Source organism: Entelurus aequoreus, linkage group LG22, assembly GCF_033978785.1.
Source record: "Entelurus aequoreus isolate RoL-2023_Sb linkage group LG22, RoL_Eaeq_v1.1, whole genome shotgun sequence".
Taxonomy (NCBI): Eukaryota; Metazoa; Chordata; class Actinopteri; order Syngnathiformes; family Syngnathidae; genus Entelurus; species Entelurus aequoreus.
The window spans coordinates 27,633,031-27,644,002 of NC_084752.1; the positions used below are offsets into that span (position 1 = coordinate 27,633,031).

General features: G+C 37.4%; 1 protein-coding gene across 2 annotated transcripts in view; it reads right to left on the reverse strand.

The window, feature by feature from the left end:
• The window catches only part of tmod1 (tropomodulin 1), a 62,110-nt gene extending 52,512 nt beyond the window's left edge, over positions 1 to 9,598 (reverse strand). For both annotated transcript variants that reach the window (XM_062032622.1, XM_062032620.1), the window contains exons 1-3: positions 9,338 to 9,598; positions 1,816 to 1,903; positions 519 to 653 (exon numbers count right to left, since the gene is read on the reverse strand). In XM_062032622.1, coding sequence (XP_061888606.1) covers positions 519 to 641 — 123 coding nt within the window. In that variant the 5' untranslated portion in view covers positions 642 to 653; positions 1,816 to 1,903; positions 9,338 to 9,598. The remainder of the gene's footprint in view (positions 1 to 518; positions 654 to 1,815; positions 1,904 to 9,337) is intronic.
• Between the last annotated feature and the right edge of the window lie 1,374 nt (positions 9,599 to 10,972).

Sequence of the window (10,972 nt, forward strand, 5' to 3'; positions counted from 1 at the left end):
ATTACTCCCTTATTTTTCTTGTCATCATCTTATTGAGCAAAGAGTATTAACAGTGATTAAAGCATATGAATTTAATTTAAAAGAAAAAAAACCTGGTGTGAAGATCACTGTACATCACTGTTTCAGACTATTTTCTTAGGAAATACAGTACATTCAAGTACATTTTGAAACATTTTTTTTTTCCCATTTCAAAACTCCGCCTTAGCAAACAAAAGCTATATAGTATATCTTAATACATGGATTGTGTCATTATTTTTCTCCCAATACTGTACTCATGTACTTACGGAGTTTCAAGGGAAGCAGTATAGGCTTTGTAAATGTACATTACATACTCAACAACATGACTGATGGTCCCACATACAGCACATGAGACAACAGCTTAAGTACTTTGCGCCATCATAATAACAGACCTCTCCTGTAGCTGTTGCTAATGTTAAGTCAGCATGCTCCAACAGGGCCCGCATGACTCCATAATTCACCAGCGACACCAGCACCACACGGGCACAAAGTAAACTTACGTCGGGGTCCAACTCCTCCAGTTCATTTTCTAACCGCTGCAGCTCTTCTTCAGAGAGCTTCATGAGCAGCTCGTCCTCGTCGACGTCTCTGTACTTCTCCATCTCCTTCCTCAGCACCGACATGATGGAACACACCTGGGAAAACAACTGCCACTGTAACTTCTAATATATGTACGCCATTTAATCACAAGTTATTTCAGAGTTGTGCTGTTGTTCCGAAACATAATTTGTCTTTTCTGACTTGGAAAGTGTTGTTACAACGTTGAATAATTGTGTTAAACAATGCCAAAGCGTCCAATCAAGAGGTTCATGCATTTTGGAGTGGCTACGTTGTGACTTAGTGGAAGCATCTACCGTATTTTCCAGACTATAGGCCACGCCATTTTTTCCCCATGCTTTGAACCCAGCAGCTTATAAAACAGTGCGGCTAACTTAAAGATTTTTATTCGCTAAAGGCCATAATGTTTTGTACTCAGCAAATAATTTTCAGAAAACAGACAGAGACACTGACAAGGTGTGTTATCATTTATGGACGAGTTTGCTAACTGCAAGTGCTGCGGATGGAAAATGTATTTCCTGTTTCGTTCCTTGAACCCGAAGTATTCGTCCATAGCGTTTCTGTTGAAGGGGATTCTTCATTCATCACTCCAAGCAACGTTTGTAAGTTTTACAATATAACTAAAATAATTCATACTTGCTAATCCGTCCCATGCGAGATGTCTGTAGGAATGTTTTCATGCATATTTGTACGTGTTATCGTACCAGCGTCGAGCCAGCGTCAATAGCATTAGCGAATAGGCTAATACATTTACAAGTGTCTGTGTTAGTATTTTTCTTTTTTTAAACGTTTGTTTATGGGATTTTTTAAATATACAGTCCAAAAATACAACCAAACAAGTAACCGACAAACATTATATATAGAATAATATAATTACTAAATTAACTAGAAAAAACATGCATCAGTCAAATAAGAACTGTACAGGCAAATACTGACATCAAGCCACAGACAACTGCACTCCTAAATGTCCCCGACACGGTGTAGCGATACACAAAAGCAGACAAAAGGCTCATCAATTATCTACCTTTAATCGAGTTAAGTATTTGAGATTAAAATTCCCACCAAAGCATATCGAATACATACTATCTGGACCACAAGAACATGTTTTTAATGTAGATTAAAATCCTCATACGTCCCTTTCACTACTGTACACTAAGGGGAACAATGTACAAATTCTGCCAGGCAGCAAGCTGAAAACGTCTGATTAATTATGTTCTACGTATAGAAAAATTATCTCACCTCAGTAAAATCCTTCAAATGAGAAAGACAATATGTTGGCTCAGCGGCTGCAGAAACCCCACATTCACTGGGAGGGAAAGAATAAAACCTGTGAATGGAAAAAAAACGGTTGCAATCAAATTGTAATGCAATTGTCGTTCGCTCTTCATCTTCACAATACTTATCTACAACAGTGATTCTCAAAGCGGGCTCCATCTAGTGGTACGCCAAATAATCACTTCTTTAAAGTACAGTGTTTTATTTTCCTATTCAAACACAGTGTCAGTGTTCAAACTGTGTGTAAAGTTATCATGGCCAAAAATATTGAATATACTTGTTAAATACAACCACTGCCATGTTTTTAATGAATACTTACATCTACTACACTACTGCAGTTTAATGTTTGTACATTAAACTGAACCTCTGATATACAGGAATAATATGTTGTAATATTAGGCAGTTCTTTCATAAAACACTGTTACAGTTATAATACTTATATATGGCAACACAGCTTATTGTACGTCAGGCTTATTTTTTCCCTGTCAGAGGTCACCGCAGGGAGTCAATAACATGAGCAACTTTGGGGGTTTTTTCACACTGGATGCCCTTCCTGACTCAACCATGCTCGGGGAAATTGTGCTGCACTAACTTTATTAACACATACCTTTATTGAGTAAAAAACTGTTTTACATACATAGTCCACCCCCTTCGAACTTCCTGGGGATCGAACCGGAGTCTATATTTCTCTGTGCTGCAGCCATGACAAGACAAGCATCCAAAAGCAAAGATGAAGAAGTGGGCTGAAATCCAAATAATGCTGTGGGTCGGCTGGAAGAAGCTGACCTGCTCTGCAGACAGCAAACAGAGCTGGGTCTGTATTTATAAAGTTTCTGCTTCTGAGTGCACTGAGTACGCAGGTGATACAGCTGAAGTAAAAGTGATACTCAATCTTTGCGCAACACTTACTATATCATCACATAGTTACTTGAATGCACCACAGTTAGTTTGTGTTCTAGCCCCACTACCAAACCAGGAACACATGGTATAATATCCTTTGACAGTGTAGTGCTGCGCCTTCCCTGTGTGGTGCATATTGTAAAAGTTTTCATCTTAAAAATAAACACAAGTGCCATCAACTATAAAACACGTGGCTGTAAAGATCTCACAAGAGCAGCCAAAAAACTCTTAGCAGCTAATAAATCAGCGAATAAAAAAAACAGAGCAGGCAGCAGAACTTGTTGTTAAAACTGTTGAGCGGACTAATCCTGCTCAACGTCTTCAGTCACAACGCATGATGTCACTGTCGCGAAAAAAACAACCCACCAGCTTCACTTCCAGTTACACACAAGTGCATTGGGAACATTTTATTCCAGAATGGTAAAGACGTGTGTATTTGGAACATTTCACTTAAAAACAGAAATGTCTCTACTCATGTAAGGCTGAGATTTACAGGATTCTCACTTTATGACCAAAAAGGAAATATCTACTGTATATTGTCTGTCTACTATCTATTCCATGGAGAACCGATTAAAAAATATATTGTAGGTGCCTCGGATTTTAGACCTGAGTCGATTTGACCATGCACACATGGCCTCTTTGATACATTTTGTGCATCAGAGATGATATAGGTACATTTTTGCTAAGCTATCAGAACAAAACATTCACATCACATCATATCTCTGTGTTATAGATAACAAAGCAAATTAGTGTATTAGCTATCATCTCATTATTAATTGATTTAACTTGTATTAATTTATTTTCAGAATAGTCAGGAGACCCAAAAAAATAATAATTATTTGGTGCCCAAAGCAACATTTTATTTAGAGCCTCCTACTGTTATTTTTATATTTTATTTATGTGAAAGTATTTTTATACTTTTTAAAAATCTAATCTAAATTGAATTAGATGCATGTTTTGTACCGAAAAAAAATACATTTTAAAATGTTTTCCACAAAAAAAAATTTGTGGAAAATATTGATTTTAACATTATTATTTAAATCTTACCAATCCTACTGAGAACGGGATTTGATCCCGGTAAACCTTCTTTTGAGACAAGCATTACAGTTTGGAAAAAATCACCCCAAACGTGTCCCATTAGTTTGTGCTGCAACATTTATTTTTATAGAAAATGGATGGATAGATAACTGTTATAGTTTGTATTTAAATAAAGTTTTATGGGGCTGGTCATGAATCAAAAAACATAACAACTCTAATAGTTAGACAAAAGATTTTTGCAGCACAAACCAGCCCAAACGATTGGAACACGTTTGGGGTGATTTCTACAAGGTGAGGGGGCTGAATGACATCACTATTCAAAAAAAGGCTTTCAGAATAACTTAAAAACCACAACGGAACAAACAAAACATTTTACAGCACAAACGAAGCAGAAACAATTGGGACACATTTAGGGGGATTTTGACAAGGTGGAGGGGGGGACAACTTCACAAAAGTTATTCTTATCAGGCAACACCTGTCTTCTACTGCTCCGTCTTCTTATTCTCTGGCAGACCAGATGTGGTGCAATGCATTTATGAGCCAAATAGCGCCACATCTATTTGTGGCTGGCAAACGCATGTAAACAAATGTATGGGAAACACTGATTCTAGCTAATAAAATATTTAATACCTCTAAATTACATGTTCCTCAGAGTAACTTAAAGGAGCACAATACAACACTTCAAGTCAAGAAGCATTCACCAAAACATTTTGACAGGCCTGTATGTTTTTTGATGGCTGGTTAATAATATCATAATAATAATTACAAAGAATTAATAATAGTAAACGAAATAATGATAATAGGAACAGGTACGATTATAATGGAATAAAATAAAAAATAATGATGTACTCTTGACAAAAGATTTTTAGATCATTTTAAATGTCATAAGTGACACAAATCCTTATTTCTTATTAATGATTTCCCCTTACACACACATATGTATATACATATGTATATACATATATATATATACATATATATGTATATACATATATATGTATATATATATATATATATATATATATATATACATATACATATACATATATATATATATATATATATATATATATATATATATATATATATATATATATATATATATATATATATATATATATATATATATATATATATATATATACACACACAGGTATATACATATATATATATATATATATATATTTATATATATATATATATATATATATATATATATATATATATATATATATATATATATATATATATATATATATATATATATATATATATATGTGAATATACTGTATATATATGTGTACATACTGTATATATATACATATAAATATACATATTATAATAGAACTACTTCAAAATGGGTTTCATAGGCTATATGCAACAACATTATTAATATTATTTAGTTAAAACTATTATTAATCAACTTGCTAATTTACTAATAATATCTGGTTACTTTTGATTGTAAAACGGTTCTATCTACACTTCTGTTAAAATTGAATAAGCACTCATTATTCTTTAGTTTCAATACTTTAAATTAGTATCCATCCAATACCAACCACAGGTGCAGTATTGTCATGCCAATGCTGATACTGATACTACACAGTTTTAAAATCAGTGAATATTTACCTTTTTGATGACAATTATAATCAGACAAAAACACAGAATAGTGGTGTCACAATATCAATTTCAGATTTAAAATTATTTCCTACTATTGGCTCTAATATAAATCCTTTGGTTTTTGCCCTAAAGGTCCTCCTGTATCCAGGGACTTTTTCCTCAGTTTGTAAACACTAACAAAGAAACAACAAAAGATTATCAGATATTAAGAAATGTCTATCTAACCACTGTTGTATCGACCATATACTGATACTAAACTTGGTATCGTTACTGTCGATATTTGTATCGATCCACCCCCCTTTGTTTACATTCAGGAGCGGTTAGCGGTTAGCAAACCCTCCTACGGTGTGTAGTGTAGCATCCTTAGCTATTTCTCGTCCTCCAGTGATAATGCCACTTGTAAGAAACATCGTTTATTTGCTGCCATTACCGCCAGGATTACTGACTCGCACTGTAATACTGACATTAGCCACTAGGTCGCTAGCGAGGACCCTGTACTGCATTGAGGATGCGTTTGTTCGTTTTTCGAGGTCAAATTTGCAAGACACAGCTGGAATGTGTCATCACAATAACGATCATAATAAAAGCTCTATCAATGGCCAAATTTATATCAAGTATATCGTAAATCGCGCACCCCCTTATGATAAACCTGTGTGACGTTAATAAGCTTTAATAAACTAAAAACTATAAAAGTTAGACTGAAAACTTTTGCAGCACAAACTAGCACAAACGTTTAGGTCAGGGGTTGGCAACCCAAAATGTTGAAAGAGCCATATTGGACCAAAAATTACTAAAAAAATATGTCTGGAGCCAGAAATTTTTTTAAAAGCCTTCAATGAGTGATATAATGAAGTCAACACATGATATAAGTGTCTATATTAGCTATATTAGCCTACTATCAAAATGACAGATAATGGGTCATGAGACATGCAGATATAAATAAAATACACAGAGGACATAGGAAATTAAAGGCCTACTGAAACCCACTACTACCGACCACGCAGTCTGATAGTTTATACATCAATGATGAAATCTTAACATTGCAACACATGCCAATACGGCCGGGTTAACTTATAAAGTGCAATTTTACATTTCCCACCACACTTCCGGTTGAAAACGTCTATGTATGATGACGTATGCGTGTGACGTCAATGGTTGATACGGAAGTATTCGGACCAATCGAATCCAATACAAAAAAGCTCTGTTTTCATCCCAAAATTCCACAGTATTCTGGACATCCCCGTGATGTTGACATAGTGGGGGGGGGGGGTCTAGGTATGTTAATAACACATTAAATACAAGTTAATAATGTAAAACATTAATAAAACGATAAAAACTAAAAAAAACGGAACAGCACAAACAAAAATATTTGCAGCACAAATGATTGGGACAAGTTTGGAGAGATTTGGACAATGTGTGTGTGTGTGGGGGGGGAGGGGGGTGTGGGGGGGGGGGCAACTTCACACAGGTTAATGATAACTGACAATAAAAAAACTTTAGTTAGTGCACACAACAGCATATCATAGCAGTCCTCAGAGACCATGCAAAAATCACGCCCTCTAAAGCAGGCTTGTCAAACCCGCTTTTATTGAGGGCAATTATGGCAATTATACATCGTAATTATGGCTGCCCTCAAAAGGCTACACTGAAAGACATGGTGGGCCACTTTAAAAAATGTGGCGGCCATATGAAATGAAGTGCCGGGCCAAATCTAGTTCCTGGGCCTTGAATTTGTATAGACTTTGTGAATGCTTTGAGGAGGTAGGTATAGGTTATTTTTTGTTTTAACTATTGGACAATTTGAACATGTCCTGGCATCTCCTCAAAGTTTCTGATTAGCTTTTATAACTATTCTTATTTTTAATTTTTTTACGATTTTTTCAAAAGATGTTCTTCTTTCTAGAACAGTGATTCTCAAACACAAGTAGTACACAAGTGCCATCTAGCGGAACGCCAAAGAATCGCCAAAATAAATATTGAAATGAAGTTACTCGAGCCGTTATCACAGTGTTACTGTTCAAACTGTGTGTAACGTTAAATAATAAATATACTTGCCTTGTTTTTAATGAATACTTAGACCAGTGGTTCTTAACCTGGGTTCGATCGAACCCTAGGGGTTCGGTGAGTCGGCCTCAGGGGTTCGGCGGAGGTCAAAACACACCCGACTCATAGTGTAAATACAAACTTTTCCCTATCGGCGTATTACGGCTACGGCAACAGCTGACTGGTTTGCAGGTGTGTAATTTGTTGTGAGTTTATGCACTGTGTTGGTTTTGTTGTTTGGACAAGGTGATGTTCATGCACGGTTCATTTTATGCACCAGTAAAAAAACATGGTAACACTTTAGTATGGGGAACATATTCACCATTAATTAGTTGCTTATTAACATGCAAATTAGTAACATATTGGCTCTTAACTAGTCATTATTAAGTACTTATTAATGCCTTATTCGGCATGGCCTTATTATAACCCTAACCCTCTAACCATGACCCTAACCCTAACCAAATAACTCTAAATTAAGTCTTTATTACTTAGAATATGTTCCCCTAGTGTCCAAATAACTCTAAATTAAGTATTTGTTACTTAGAATATGTTCCCCATACTAAAGTGTTACCAAAAACATAACTTTGTCTTGAATTTGATAAAAAAAAACATTTTATTTTTCACTAAAAAAGAGTTCGGTGAATGCGCATATGAAACTGGTGGGGTTCGGTACCTCCAACAAGGTTAAGAACCACTGACTTAGACTACGCTACTGTGTTTCAATGTTGGCCGTTACGGTGGTACTTGCAGAACCAATTTGTTTTGCGAGGTGGTTAGTGAAATAAGTTTGGGAACCACTGGTCGAGTGGTTGAAGAAAAGTGTGATCATGCATGTGTCGTAAAGGTTAAACATCTCCAGTAGCTCGGTGCAGACAAATGTAGGTCACAGAAGAAGTGATGGCCAGCATGCCAGCAGACAACTGTTGCACTTGTTGATTGAAAGCCTGATTATGCAAGGCACCATCATGCTGATAAATTCTATAATGCAATGCAACTAATTACACTTTCAAAGTGAGGACCCACACACATTTTAAATTAAGTTACCTCAAGTAAGACGAAGACCAGAAGGCGGGCCCACATTACACCAGTTTTAAAATCTCTGCATTGGCTCCCCGTGTGTATCAGGATCAATTTTTACACCAGGGGGTGCTCCACTAACCACGTTAAACCCAGATTCCGAACTAACAAAGGTCTTAACTCATTCTCTTTCTATGCCACATCAATGTGGAATGCGCTCCCAACAGGTATAAAAGAAAGGGCATCCCTATCCTCCTTCAAAACCGCAATAAAAGTTCACCTCCAGGCAGCTACAAGCCTAAACTAACACCCTCCCCGGATTGCTAATAATCAAATGTAAACAATCAAATGCAGATACTTTTTCTTTTTCCTATGCCTTCTGATCTCTCTCTCTCTCTCTCTCTATGTCCACTACTTGATGTCCATACCCCCCCCTCCACACCCCTGATTGTAAATAATGTAAATAATTCAATGTGATTATCTTGTGTGATGACTGTATTATGATGATAGTATATATGATAGTATATATCTGTATCATGAATCAATTTAAGTGGACCCCGACTTAAACAAGTTGAAAAACTTATTCGGGTGTTACCATTTAGTGGTCAATTGTACGGAATATGTACTTCACTGTGCAACCTACTAATAAAAGTCTCAATCAATCAATCAATTAAACATTCTTTTTTTTTTTTGGTTTATAAATGTTTTTATGGTGAGTCAGAAGTGGCTTTGCACTGTGAAGAGACGTTAGCCACTAGCAAGAATGTTTACTTCTTACCGAAATGAGTGTCCCAAGTGCAATACGTGTATTACATATCGTCATAGGAAGTCTTTCACAGGCTGTAGTAATATTTTGCGTGTATTTACGTACCTCCACCGGCGCTATTTATAGCCGGACGGTCCGGCCGGGTGACAGCAGCAGCGCCGAATACTTTGACCAGATATGGTTCCCTCCGAGCGGCGTTGAGTTGGCGCTCCTCAAAGGAACCGGGGATCGAACACAAGTCCCACACTACACGACACGGTCCATGCCCTCTGGCACAGGAAGTGAGACCGGGAGTTGGTGCCGTTCAGGAGCGGGATAACAAAAGGTTGCCTCCCCCGACCCTGGGCTTCCGTTGGCGGATTGAGGAGGCTGCGAGTCATCTCCCGCAAAGGGCAAAGCAGAGAGGACCTCCTCCCACCATAAGCCGCCCCCACCCCCCATTACACCCGCACACGCACACGCGCGCGCACGCGCACGCAGGCTGCACTGTCACTCCAGTGACGTCATGAACATTCGTGCAACTCTTAACATCCGAAGTGAAATATTGAAATAAGATCGAACAAAACAAGTAACCATGCGAGAAAAACGAGCAAAAAAGGCATAATGTATTGAGACTAAGCTTAAATGTTGATACTAAAAACCTAGGCCGGCGTCTCAATATAGTGATACCAGATATCAATCCGATACAAGCACTGTAACAAGTATCAGATTAGTGCAAGCTAGACGGTGTCCTTAACTGAACAAGTTAAGGACAACTTTGTCACTATAAACCACAGGTGTCAAACTCAAGGCCCCGGGGGCCAGATTTGGCCCACCACTTGATTTTAGGAGGCCCGCCACATTATCAAAAGTGGTCCGTCATGTCATTCAATGTGGTCGTCAGATCATTTAAAATGGCCCACCATGTCGTTCATTGTGGCCTTAATTACAATGTGGCCCTCAAGAAAAACAGTTATGACACCCCTGTTACAAACAAATATAAATTATTATTGAGCAGATACAAAGTTTCCAAGGCAGCAGTGTTTTAGAAATTGCATCCAGTAACAAATGTGTCTGCATCACTCCACTTACGCCATGGTATTAATTATCCACTAGTTGTTGCAAAAAAACAAAACAATTACAACTCCACTTCAACTTAAAGGCCTACTGAAACCCACTACTACTGACCACGCAGTCTGATAGTTTATATATCAATGATGAAATCTTAACATTGCAACACATGCCAATACGGCCGGGTTAACTTATAAAGTGCAATTTTAAATTTCCCGCGAAACTTCCGGTTGAAAACGTCTATGTATGATGACGTATGCGCGTGACGTGAATGATTGAAACGGAAGTATTCGGACCCATTGGATCCAATACAAAAAGCTCTGTTTTCATCGCAAAATTCCACAGTATTCTGGACATCTGTGTTGGTGAATCTTTTGCAATTTTTTTAATGAACAATGAAGACTGCAAAGAAGAAAGCTGTAGGTGGGATCGGTGTATTAGCGGCGGACTACAGCAACACAACCAGGAGGACTTTGAAATGGATAGCAGACGCGCTATCCGACGCTAGCCGCCGACCGCATCTATGATCGAGTGAAGTCCTTCGTCGCATTGTCGATCGCTGGAACGCAGGTGAGCACGGGTGTTGATGAGCAGATGAGGGCTGGCGTAGGTGGAGCGCTAATGTTTTTATCATAGCTCTGACGAGGTCCTGTAGCTAAGTTAGCTTCAATGGCGTCGTTAGCAACAGCA